Here is a 12,840-nt window from a genome sequence, read left to right as displayed (position 1 = left end):
ATTAATTTCTAATTTTTAAATTGTGAATCATAAAAAATAAATTATAAATAATTTAACGAGATTTTTATTTAGAATCTAATTTAACATAAGTACGTGGATAATCAATTTGAAAATCTTAAGATTTTGTTATTTTTTTAATATTTATTCGGTTTATTATGATTTAATTTTTGTGCTAAGACTTAAAATTGTTTATGTCGATCTTGTTGTGGGCTTTGTCAATGACTCCATTCTCTCAAGGGGGCTTCGTGATCCTGAGTAGTAATTATTTTGCATACAAACTTAACTATTTTATATGGCAGACAAACGAATCATCGATTAAAGAAGATCAATTATCTGTTTTTTTTCATGATTAATGTTTAGAAGGTGAGACAAGAAAGATGTCTTTAAAGGGTTAGACCTCGCACCTTTAGAAATTCTACAACTCATTGCCCATAAAGCGGAAAGTTGGCGGCTTACAAACATGTCTTTTAAAGTCAGAAGATGAATTTGTAGAAATGCTACAGATCGATGAATATTATTAGTGTTGCTCCTTCTTGATGACTCATGGCATCCTAGTAGAACAGTTCGTGGCTATCTTTTGATTTTGAATGGTGAAAATGATTCTCATGTTCTTGGTTTAATGGGATCTAGATGATGTTTATCCCTTTAAATGCTGAGTTTGAATTTCTTTTATCGACGATGAAGGGAGTTTTTGGACAAGAACTTTATTGAGCAATGTTTGTAGGTAGATAAATACAACTTTAGATCTTTGATGTTTATGCCCGGAAGTTGATTTATAAAATATCTAGATCAACTCTAATGTATGCTTTTCATTCTTAGACAACGAAAATTAATAATTAAGATGAATTGTAGGTTTGTATTCAAAGTTATGCGTAAAGATAATTAATCTGATGATTGCAATTAGAAAATTTGATTGGTTATATGATTAGATGAATAAATGTCATAGAAAAGCTAGCTTCGTCAGTTAACGTTAATCATTCCTAATGCAATAACCCTTTTCCATGGACCATACGATATACTTCCTGTAATGGATCAATCTTTGCTTATGTCTTGTCGGGTTGACTTTGTTTTGATCGTTGAGTTCATTCTTTAATTGCTCTCTTTGTTTTGCTTTATTATAATTAGAATTTGAGTTTGCTTAGTCTCATAATTGAAAAAAACCTTAAAATCAATAGTTTAGCTTACATAGTGATTTGAATTTCTTGTGTGTTATTGAACTCTCCTAATGGAATCGATCATAATTGTGCTACAAGTGATATATCCATGCACTTGCGATATTTGTTGGATTTGAAAACTCGACTGTATCAACTGGTGTGGGATAAAGATTGTTTCATGTTTTGACATAGTCATTGGCCAATATTTCTTACCCACGCACACAATTACATAAGAAGAAACACAAACTCTTTTATACATATAAGGGAACTCACAAATATATTTATTTAAAACCAAATGTAGTCTAATTTGACAACAACAAAAAAAACATTAGTTTGAAAAAAGAGGCTAATGACTCTCGGTAGCCTCTTGTTTATATATTAGTAATGAGATTTTGGTTATGGAAATTAAGTAAAGCTTAGCAAACATACATACATCTACACCAACGCTGAGGAGGCGTACCCGGCCACACATATTTATCAGCACAATCACAACGTGATGTGATTCTGGAAAGCAACAATAAAGACTTGGAGTTGGAACTAGAAGATGGAGAGCAGGTAACTGAGGAACAAGAGCTTGTAGCTGATCAAGAAGATCTTTTAAGCGTTCCAAGTGGTCCAATGACTCGATCAAGGACTAAGAAGCTCAAGCAAATCATTGGAGCTATCATCAAAGGCCTTGATTCGGTTCAAGAGGGAAAAGAGCCGATCACAAGCACCCTGATTGTGATCCAAGTCCAAGATGGCTAAGTGGGCTTGAGATCCAGGCTTGTACTCTTTTTCCCTATCTCAAGTTTTGTCCCATTGGGTTTTCTTGAGATAGGTTTTTAATGAGGCAAGAATGGATCTCTATTTCGCCTAAGTCCACAAAGCCTAAGCCCAAGCTGTTTCATCAAGAGGAGCGTCTAAATCGAATTCAAACTTGACAGCTTGTTCTTTGTTTATTTCCGAGATTGAGTTAATGTTTGTGAGACTCATCTCTTCTTTCTTTCTTCTTTATATTCGCTTGAACTCCTTTGTATCAAACCATCTTATCTTTTATTCTCAAACTCTTTCTTAAAGAATAAGATCACGTTTGTTGGTGTGTCATATCCTTCAAACACCTTGAATCGACTTTGTGTGTGTTATATCACTTAGAAGATTCAAGTAGGCGTATCAAGAGTGTTCCGCGACTCTTGTGTGTGTCCTATCGATTCCCAAACCCCTTGTACAATCTCCGATTGTTTCTAAGGTCTATCTCATCAAGTTCCAGTCATTAGAGTGACGATCAAGGGCAGATCCTTTACCAGGATCACATCAAGTGGTATCAAAGCACCATTCTAATCACTGGATTGTCGTGTATCAGGTTGTACCGATTCAAATCTAAGTTCTTTTCGAGTTCTAATCTGTATTTTATGATCACTTGTGCTAGATCTGTCGAGAACTTGATTGTTTGCATCACAAGACATCTAGATCATACTAGTCTTAAACTGACCGATCAACTTCCTACTCGCATCCGTTTAAGATCGTCTTTAAAATTTTCTTAAAGTGTCTTTCGAGATTCTGAAAAAAAAAACAGAACCGATCGCTAGTGACTTTGCTTGTGAAAATTTTCAGGAAAAGCCATGATCGAAGAAGAAGAAACCAGCCAACAACGAGACAACAAGCTTCTGATGGAGGCTATGACCGCAAAAATGAAAGAACTAATGGCTGCTCAGTTTGAAGTGTTCAAGCAAGAGATGCAACACCAATCCGATGCGAAAACTGATCAAGAAACAAGGAGAAGGAATCGCGTGCACTCGCCTGAGAGAACCAGAGAACAACATAGACCACCAAGAGATGAAGCGGCTGAGTCGTACTACAGCCGAGATAGCAGCTCTTCTAGGAGCCATCACCGACGCCAAAGACGAGCCCGAGACGAGCCTATACCTCTCCAAGACGGATTAGGAGGAATCAAGTTGCGGATTCCCTCGTTTCATGGGAAAAATGATCCGGACGGTTACTTAGAGTGGGAGAAAAAGATCGAATTAGTCTTTAACTGTCAACATTACACCGAGATTAACCGAGTAAGGGTCGCGGCCACCGAGTTCTACGACTACGCCTTAAGCTGGTGGGATCAATTGGTTACTTCTAGAAGACGAAATGGAGAATACCCTGTTGAGAGTTGGCAGAAAATGAAAACTATCATGAGGAAGAGGTTTGTGCCGAGCCATTATCATAGGGAATTGCATCAGAGGATCAGAAGATTGGCTCAAGGCAACCGATCAGTGGAAGAATACTATCAAGAAATGGAAACCCTTATGTTGAGAGCTGATATCACCGAAGATAGAGAGGCCACAATGTCAAGGTTTCTAGGTGGTTTAAACCGAGATATACAGGATCGGCTTGAGATGCAGCATTACGTGGAGGTTGAGGAAATGTTGCATAAGGCCATCCTTATCGAGCAACAACTTAAGAGGAAACCGGTGATAAAATCAAACTATGGAGCCGTATCTACAACTTCTAGGCCAAGTTACCTAAAGGAGGAGAAGCTCAACCCTTATCAAAGAGATGGAAAGCAAATAGCGATGCCAAAGCCTGAGAACAAGCCGTTCGTGACTCAACAAGAAGGAAAAGGCAAAACCGAAGCCTCCACAAGTCGATCTAGAGATTTAAAGTGTTTCAAGTGCCAAGGCCGAGGTCATTACGCCAATGAGTGCTCTAATAAAAGAGTTATGATTCTCAAAGACGATGGAGAAATCGAGTCTGAGGAAGAAAGTCCTGAATATGAACCTATGACCGAGTACGAGGAGATGCCGGCTCAAGGTTCGCTATTAGTTGCCCGAAGATCTCTAAGTGTTCAGTCCAAGACAGAAGAACAAGAGCAAAGAGAGAACCTATTCCACACTCGATGCCTTGTTCAAGGGAAAGTATGTAGTCTTATCATCGATGGGGGCAGTTGTACTAACGTCGCAAGTGAGGCTATGGTCAAGAAGCTAGGTTTAAGCGTTAAGAAGCATCCGAGGCCATACAAGCTTCAATGGTTGAACGAGAATGGAGAGCTGAAAGTGAATAGCCAAGTCTCAGTCCCTATAACCATCGGACGATATCAAGATGAGATCCTTTGTGACGTGTTGCCTATGGAGGCTGGACATATCCTTCTTGGCCGGCCATGGCAATCCGATAGACGAGTTATACACGATGGTTTTACTAATAAGCATTTGTTTGTTTTCAATGGCAGGAAAACAACTTTGGTGCCTCTAACACCTCAAGAAGTGTATCAAGATCAGCTCCAACTCAAGCAAAAGGAGAAACTCGTGAACAAATCATCGAACTTTTTCTTAAAAGCTGGTGATGTAGCGAGAGCCTTGATCCAAGCAACCGGTTTTACTATTTGTCTTTAAAGAGTCTCTTGTTAGTCTCACTAACATCACACCGGTGTTACCGAGTGAAATGAATGACCTATTGCAGGCTTACAATGATGTGTTCCCGGAGGATAATCCTAAGGAGTTGCCACCAATTAGAGGCATCGAACATCAAATAGATTTCATCCCCGGAGCTTCATTACCCAACCGACCTGCCTACAGAACCAACCCGGTAGAAACTAAGGAGCTACAAAGACAAGTGAACGAGCTCATGGAGAAGGGCCACATCAGAGAGAGCATGAGCCCTTGTGCTGTGCCCGTATTACTTGTGCCTAAGAAGGATGGTAGCTGGCGCATGTGTGTTGATTGCCGAGCAATTAACAATATAACGGTTAAGTATAGGCATCCAATTCCTAGGTTAGACGACATGTTAGATGAGTTGCATGGGTCTAGCATCTTCTCTAAAATTGATCTTAAGAGTGGATATCATCAAATTAGGATGAAAGAGGGAGATGAGTGGAAAACTGCTTTTAAGACTAAGCATGGCCTATACGAGTGGTTAGTCATGCCTTTTGGCTTGACAAACGCACCTAGCACCTTCATGAGATTAATGAATCATGTTCTTAGGGCGTTTATAGGTGTTTTTGTGGTCGTTTTCTTTGATGATATATTGGTCTATAGTAAGAGTCTAAACGATCATGTCTTGCATTTGAAATCTGTCTTAGATGTGCTTAGGAAGGAAAAATTGTATGCCAATCTTAAGAAATGCACATTCTGCACAGATAACTTGGTATTTTTAGGCTTTGTTGTAAGCGCAGATGGAATCAAGGTCGATGAAGAGAAGGAGCAATAAAAGAATGGCCAAGTACCAAGACCGTGAGTGAAGTAAGGAGTTTTCACGGCTTAGCCGGATTCTATAGAAGGTTTGTGAAGGACTTTAGCACCATTGCTGCTCCACTTACTGAGATAATCAAGAAAGAAGTTGGATTCAAGTGGGAACAAGCGCAAGAAGATGCATTCCGAGCCTTAAAGGATAAGCTTACTAATGCTCCTCTCTTAATTTTACCTGATTTCCTTAAAACATTTGAAATCGAATGTGATGCCTCTGGTATAGGTATTGGTGCTGTTTTGATGCAGGATCGGAAGCCTATAGCATTCTTTGGTGAGAAACTTGGAGGCGCCACACTTAATTACCCTACATATGACAAAGAACTCTATGCCCTGGTCCGAGCCTTGCAAACATGGCAACACTATCTTTGGCCCAAGGAGTTCGTCATACACACGGATCATGAGTCTCTTAAGCATCTAAAAGGGCAGCAAAAACTCAACAAGAGACACGCAAGGTGGGTAGAATTCATAGAAACCTTTCCCTATGTGATCAAGTACAAACAAGGTAAAGACAATGTAGTTGCCGATGCATTGTCTCGAAGGTATGCTTTGATCTCTACTCTTGATGCTAAGCTTATAGGATTTGAACAGCTTAAACATATGTACACATCAGATTCTGACTTTGGAGAAAAATACCAATCCTGTGAAAAGTTTGCCAAAAGATCATTACTTCAGGCAAGATGGGTTCCTCTTTTATGATAATCGCCTATGCATTCCTAACTGTTCTATTCGAGATCTTTTAGTCAGGGAAGCACACGGAGGAGGTCTCATGGGTCATTTTGGCATCACTAAGACCTTGAAAGTGATGCAAGATCACTTCTACTGGCCTCACATGAAGAGAGACGTAGAGAGAATCTACGAAAGATGTGCCACTTGTAAACAGGCTAAGTCTAAGGTTAAGCCCCACGGTTTGTATTCTCCATTACCTATTCCTTCTCACCCCTGGGTTGATATCTCTATGGATTTCGTACTTGGCTTGCCTAGGACTAGAACAGGAAAGGATTCTATATTCGTTGTTGTGGATAGATTCTCAAAGATGGGTCATTTCATTGCATGCAATAAAACCGATGATGCATCTCATGTAGCCAATCTGTTCTTTAAAGAAGTAGTTCGTTTGCATGGCATGCCAAGGACCATTTTTTCTGATCGTGATACTAAGTTTCTTAGTTATTTTTGGAAAACGTTATGGTCTAAGCTAGGAACTAAGCTTCTGTTCTCCACTACATGTCATCCGCAAACTGATGGACAAACTGAAGTAGTAAATAGAACTCTGTCTACTTTACTACGTGCATTAGTTAAGAAGAATCTTAAGTCATGGGAAGAATGTTTGCCTCAGGTTGAATTCGCTTATAATCACTCGATGCATACTGCTTCTAAATTTTCACCATTTGAGATTGTCTATGGCTTTAATCCTATAACTCCTTTGGATCTAACCCCCATTCCTTTGAGTGAAAGAGCTAGTATCGATGGGCAAAAGAAGGCCGAGCTAGTAAAACAGATCCATGAGAAAGCCAAGAAAAATATAGAGGAGAAGACTAAACTCTATGCGCAACAAGCTAACAAGAAACGTCGAGAGATGATCTTTGAAGCTGGCGACCAAGTCTGGGTTCACCTAAGGAAAGAAAGGTTCCCGGCTGAAAGGAAATCAAAACTTATGCCGAGGGTTGATGGACCGTTCAAGATCATCAAGAGGATTCATAACAATGCTTATCAACTAGATCTCCGAGGTAAGTATAATATTAGTCCTAGCTTTAATGTTGCTGACTTAGCTCCTTTTTGTGCAGATGATCCAGATTTGAGGTCAAATCTTTTTCAAGAAGAGGGGGATGATGTGATTCTGGAAAGCAACAATAAAGACTTGGAGTTGGAACTAGAAGATGGAGAGCAGGTAGCTGAGGAACAAGAGCTTGTAGCTGATCAAGAAGATCTTTTAAGCGTTCCAAGTGGTCCAATGACTCGATGAAGGACTAAGAAGCTCAAGAAAATCATTGGAGCTATCATCAAAGGCCTTGATTCGGTTCAAGAGGGAAAAGAGCCGATCACAAGCACCCTGATTGTGATCCAAAGTCCAAGATGGCTAAGTGGGCTTGAGATCCAGGCTTGTACTCTTTTTCCCTATCTCAAGTTTTGTCCCATTGGGTTTTCTTGAGATAGGTTTTTAATGAGGCAAGAATGGATCTCTATTTCGCCTAAGTCCACAAAGCCTAAGCCCAAGCTGTTTCATCAAGAGGAGCGTCTAAATCGAATTCAAACTTGACAGCTTGTTCTTTGTTTATTTCCGAGATTGAGTTAATGTTTGTGAGACTCATCTCTTCTTTCTTTCTTCTTTATATTCGCTTGAACTTCTTTGTATCAAACCATCTTATCTTTTATTCTCAAACTCTTTCTTAAAGAATAAGATCACGTTTGTTGGTGTGTCATATCCTTCAAACACCTTGAATCGACTTTGTGTGTGTTATATCACTTAGAAGATTCAAGTAGGCGTATCAAGAGTGTTCCGCGACTCTTGTGTGTGTCCTATCGATTCCCAAACCCCTTGTACAATCTCCGATTGTTTCTAAGGTCTATCTCATCAAGTTCCAGTCATTAGAGTGACGATCAAGGGCAGATCCTTTACCAGGATCACATCATAACGAATGTTCAGATTTTTTGGTGCGTGAGGATTTTTTTTTACGTCGTTTACGCATGCAGTATTTCCATTGTTTCCACACTTTCCAGGGAAAGATGTTGTAAGGTTGCATCCAAAATTTACGGCTTCCACTTCTATTGTATATGTCAACCGCAAAAAAAAAAAAAAAAAAAAAAAAAAAAAAAAAAAAAACTGTTAAATTGTAAAAATATTTCAGATAAAAAATGTATAACGCTAAAAAAATGAAAATTACCTCTAACGTTGCTTAGAACGAGAGATGTGAGCACGCAAAAAATCATAAACAAAACATCTGATTTCATGTTATTAAAAAGAATGATGAACAAATCACAAATCACAATTGGTCTCCCCTAATGGCCGCAAAAACTTATTGTGTCTTACTCTGTCGTATGAATTTCTATGCCAAAAACACTCAGAATAAATACACTCAACATATGGTAAAAATACATGGTGCTAATGTTAGGGAGAAGAAACATCAAAGGGAAAGGTGGAGCCAAGTCAACAAAATCGATGGTATCGGTCTTCAGATCTTAGAAAAATTCTGCAAAACTTCTTTTTTTTGTTACTAATTTTGATATTAAAATTATTAATTAAACATTTCAATTTAAGCATGGAAAAAAACTAAATGCAATAAAAATATGAAGTTGGCACAGAAAACTGTTTAAACAAAACTAATTATCAATTATGAGTGAGATTTATTCATAAATCATAACTTATAAATTTCTCTTACCATAACATGTAATATTAATTCTGTTCCAAGCACCATTCAATCCTGTAATCTCTAAGCTTTGCCTAAAGCCCCTTTACGAGTAGAGCTAACAACACTTGGTTCTCATATCGTTTTTAAACTGTTAAGTTTATTTATTAACAAGCTACTTTTACATAAATAAGGGTTTTTATCTAAAAAGTATGTTCATCAAGAAAAACTCTATAAGAATTATTGGCATTTGAATACACAAAAAGTAGATTAATTTTTTAAGTAATAAAAGCCTAAAGTATTTAGCCAATCTTGCAACCATAGAGCTCGTTGTGGTAGCTCTACACGATGTCGCCTATCAAAGAAGAGTCTTTTTAAAAAAAAAATTCTTGAAAATGTTTTCTAGTGTAAAGATTTGATAGAAGTATAAAATTTGGTATCAAAATGCTAAATTTCCAAGAAAGCGAAAGAAAATAACTCCCCAATCTGCTGCTCGGAAATGGCTAAGCCCTTGGCTTGTAAGTAACTCTTCATAGTTCATTCAGTTCACTCTGAACCGCATAGACCAACTGATAAATGCAAAATAGAATACAAAAATATAATTTGGTAAAACTGTAAGAAATATTGGTATAAGAATTTGGAAAAACGGTTTATAGTGTTGAGACGCATTTCTTTTATTAACTATGAAAATCCTTTGTAGATTAACGGTTAAATGGTGTTCCGAATCATATTATACAACTGCATTACTATTTTGTCCTGCACCACTCAAGACCAAGTCTATAATTATTGACACCGACCAAAATGAATCTCTGTAGTGATCAGTTATATCGGACGCAAAAACATATATGCTATTGGTTATTTGGTCCATTAACCCAAACCCAAACCCAACCCGGTTTAGCATGGGTTTCATCATCTCTCCTTTACACTGTAAAGTAGTCCCAAAATTTTTAATCTTGTTAACACTTTCCACCTTAATACTAGTAAGCATTCTTCTTAACTTCCAATGTGAAACAGAAGAATTATCAAATTTTATGCTTTCTAAACAATTCAGTTTGGACGTCTACGCCTCATTTAATCAAATTTCGATTTTGAAATATAACTATACTACGTTATAGAGGCCAATCTATCAATTACAAAATCTGGTGAAGGAAATCATCAGGGTATAGCTCCCAAATAGTTGGAAGTCTGATTTCTCTGAGAAGAAAGGAAATCATCAGTAGCAGTCGCCAATGAGTTTTCGTTGATTTATAACGTTTTGTTGACTAAAAATCTAATGAGTTTTTGGTCTTTGTGACATGCATGTATTATACTTTTTTGTTTTGTTTTTTCATGTATTATACTTTGGCATGGATATTAATTCTTTTCAAAGGGAATTAATCAACGTAAGACACAATGAAACTAACTCCTTACACTAATTACTAGGCTATCGCACCTTCGGTAACATGTGTGATTGTATCTTTAAATTAGTTAATTAGTTTTATATATGAACGTGTGCATATGCTTTTCGTCTTCATAAGGCCAAAGCCTGCTTCTAACTAAAAAAACTTAAACAACATTCATTTATTAAAGAAAAAAAGCACAAGTGTGCAAGAGCGTCGACATGTGTTTGAAAGATCACGAGATGTAACAACAATAAAAAGCTGCTTACTTTGCTTACATAACATCTCCATCTCAATTTCTACATATTCCTTTCCGTAATTAGTCTTTTGTTTACTCATGTCGCAATGTGTCTCAGCTTCTCCTATCTCCCAAGCTTTCATCTCTCTATATCTGTATATTGAATCCAGTATTCAATATATGATCTATTTCGAAATTTTCGATCGTAAATGTCTCCTTTTATAGCAAAAAGTCTCGAGTCTATTTTATCTATCATTGCAAGAATTTTCTCCTTCCGACGCCTTCATGAGTCTAATCCAAGACCTACCACACATATCAGCTACTTCAGGATGTCTAAGAGACGCCCACTCTCTTTGCAGGTTGTTTTTTCGGTTTATTTTAACTTGAATCCGTTGATTCAGTTTCGATTAGAGATATTTGCTATACCGAGTTAGAGCCTAAATATCTCCCATTCACAATGGTTTGGGTTGGTAAAGATGATATAAAAAATTATAAAATTATAATGATACTTTTTGTATTAAGCTTAAGGTACATACAATATATATAGCGTAAATAACGTATAAAAGCGGGTCTATATATATGAATCTTTTTCTGTTGTTGTCAAACTATATTTAATGACTTGGATTGTTGTGTTAGAGTACTATGGATTGTTTTGTTAGAGTACTAATCGTAGAACCAATCGGACAAATAAAAAGCTAGACCATTGTGTTGGGATGAACATTTGAGCCAAATTATCACCATTCCAATACGATGGTCTATTTTTCATATTTCCGCGGAATTGCCGAACCGAATTGTTTAGCCTTAGTTCAGTTTGAGTATTTGCAGAACCGGTTAGTTCATAATTTGTTTGATCCGTTGGACAGTACATCGTATAAAAATATTAGTTTTTATGTATACATCCAAAATTTCTCATAAGAAACCTAATGTTCTGTGTTTGACATCCATGCCACAAAGACGGTTGATCTCAAGGTCAGGATGTGTTGCACTGGTTGCGTCAGGATTGTTAGGAACGCAATCTCAAAAATCCGAGGTAACATATTAAACCTACATGGATTATTGAACCGTTTTAGATATCTATAAAATCGTCAAAAATAATAATCATTGGTCTTTTATTTTTGCTATGAATGTCAATATCATTAATTAATATTTGTCAATATTTGCTCTTGTTAAAGACAAGGTTATGGTTTGATGAAATTGATTGAAATCACAGGTGTTGATTCAGTAGAGGTGGAGAGAGAGATGGGAAGAGTGAGAGTGGTGGGATACGTCGACAGAAACAAAGTGCTCAAAGCCGTGAGACGAGCCGGGAAGAGAGCTGAGTTTTGGCCATACCCTGAGCCTCCACTTTACTTCACATCTACTCAAAACTATTTCGTAGATCCTTCAAAAGAATTCAGAGAGAGTTATAACTATTACAGACATGGCTACAATGGTACGGAACAACATGGTAATATCCCCGTAGGTTCTCGTGGAGACGATAGGGTTAGTAATATGTTTAATGATGATAACGTCAATGCATGCCGTCTCATGTAACTGCAAAAAAAAAAAAAAATAACGACTGAAAACTTGAGGCATAAAGTAATTTTAATTGTATTATAGTTAATTAATTATTAAAAGAATAAAACATAAAAGGAGTCATAATTTTCTAAATTAATTTGCATTGCAAATGACATTTTATGGTGTGTAAAAATAAAATTTCACTATTTAAAAAAAAGTAGGGCTACGGATAATTTGTGGCCAATAAGCGGTTAATAACATAGTAAACATCTCTTTTAAAGTTCATAGTCAATTTCATAACGTACAAACAGACGTACGTACAATATAATAGATTTATGGTACTTGAAGTAAATTCATCCGAGCAACCCCGGTATCTGATGGTTATTTAGTCGGTTCCTTCCACTTCCACACATATCGACAAATCATAGGTTGCGATATTGTGAAGGAAATTCTAACGTTTTTCGTTTCTGTAAAATATTGCGAAGGAAATCCCATGTCGGAGCTATTATCATGTTGTAATGGAAAGCAACAAAAAAAAAGCACCAGAGATCTAGATCTACTTCTAGAGAAAGGAGAGAATAGAGAAGAGAAAAAAAAGCGGGATACACTGTTATCATCAAAATTTTGAACAAAACGTAGATAAACAAAGAAAAACTCAACAAATGGTAAACTGTATAGCTAGTGATAATGTGATGAAAGATAGATTAGAAGAATTGTATTGATTCTCTTTTTTTTTTTCAATATACATAGGACATATATATACAAGATAGACATAATCCTAATTAATTACAAGAGAATGTTATAATAGTAATGATAAGAGAAATTATAGGGATTGAGTAGTTGATTTGAATGATACTCTTTCCTCTATATGCTATCATATTCAAGATTGAAGTGTTTAGAATACGCATCTGAAGTTTCAAAGGACAACACTAGTATAGAAGGAATATGAAAAGATTTAACCAATTAGTTTTGGGTTAAAAGATCGTAAATCTTAATATGGTACAGAAATTTCATTTACTG

At 36.7% G+C, this 12,840-nt stretch overlaps 2 protein-coding genes across 2 annotated transcripts; one reads left to right on the top strand and one right to left on the bottom strand.

Moving 5' to 3' along the window:
• Positions 1-1,570: 1,570 nt before the first annotated feature.
• LOC18015073 (defensin-like protein 226) lies at positions 1,571-8,311 on the bottom strand. Its single transcript, XM_006396999.2, has 3 exons — positions 8,245-8,311; positions 7,999-8,125; positions 1,571-1,649 (listed from the first exon to the last, which is right to left on the bottom strand). The coding sequence occupies exons 1-3, from the start codon at positions 8,309-8,311 to the stop codon at positions 1,571-1,573; spliced, it is 273 nt and encodes a 90-aa protein (XP_006397062.2).
• A 2,221-nt stretch (positions 8,312-10,532) lies between these two features.
• LOC18015072 (heavy metal-associated isoprenylated plant protein 44) lies at positions 10,533-11,856 on the top strand. Its single transcript, XM_006396998.1, has 3 exons — positions 10,533-10,682; positions 11,278-11,353; positions 11,534-11,856. Exons 1-3 carry the CDS (start codon positions 10,533-10,535, stop codon positions 11,854-11,856), a joined length of 549 nt encoding a protein of 182 aa, XP_006397061.1.
• Positions 11,857-12,840: the final 984 nt, after the last annotated feature.

Source organism: Eutrema salsugineum, unplaced genomic scaffold, assembly GCF_000478725.1.
Source record: "Eutrema salsugineum unplaced genomic scaffold, Eutsalg1_0 scaffold_3, whole genome shotgun sequence".
In the NCBI taxonomy this organism is placed as follows: domain Eukaryota; kingdom Viridiplantae; phylum Streptophyta; class Magnoliopsida; order Brassicales; family Brassicaceae; genus Eutrema; species Eutrema salsugineum.
This window is presented reverse-complemented; position numbering and strand designations above follow the sequence as displayed.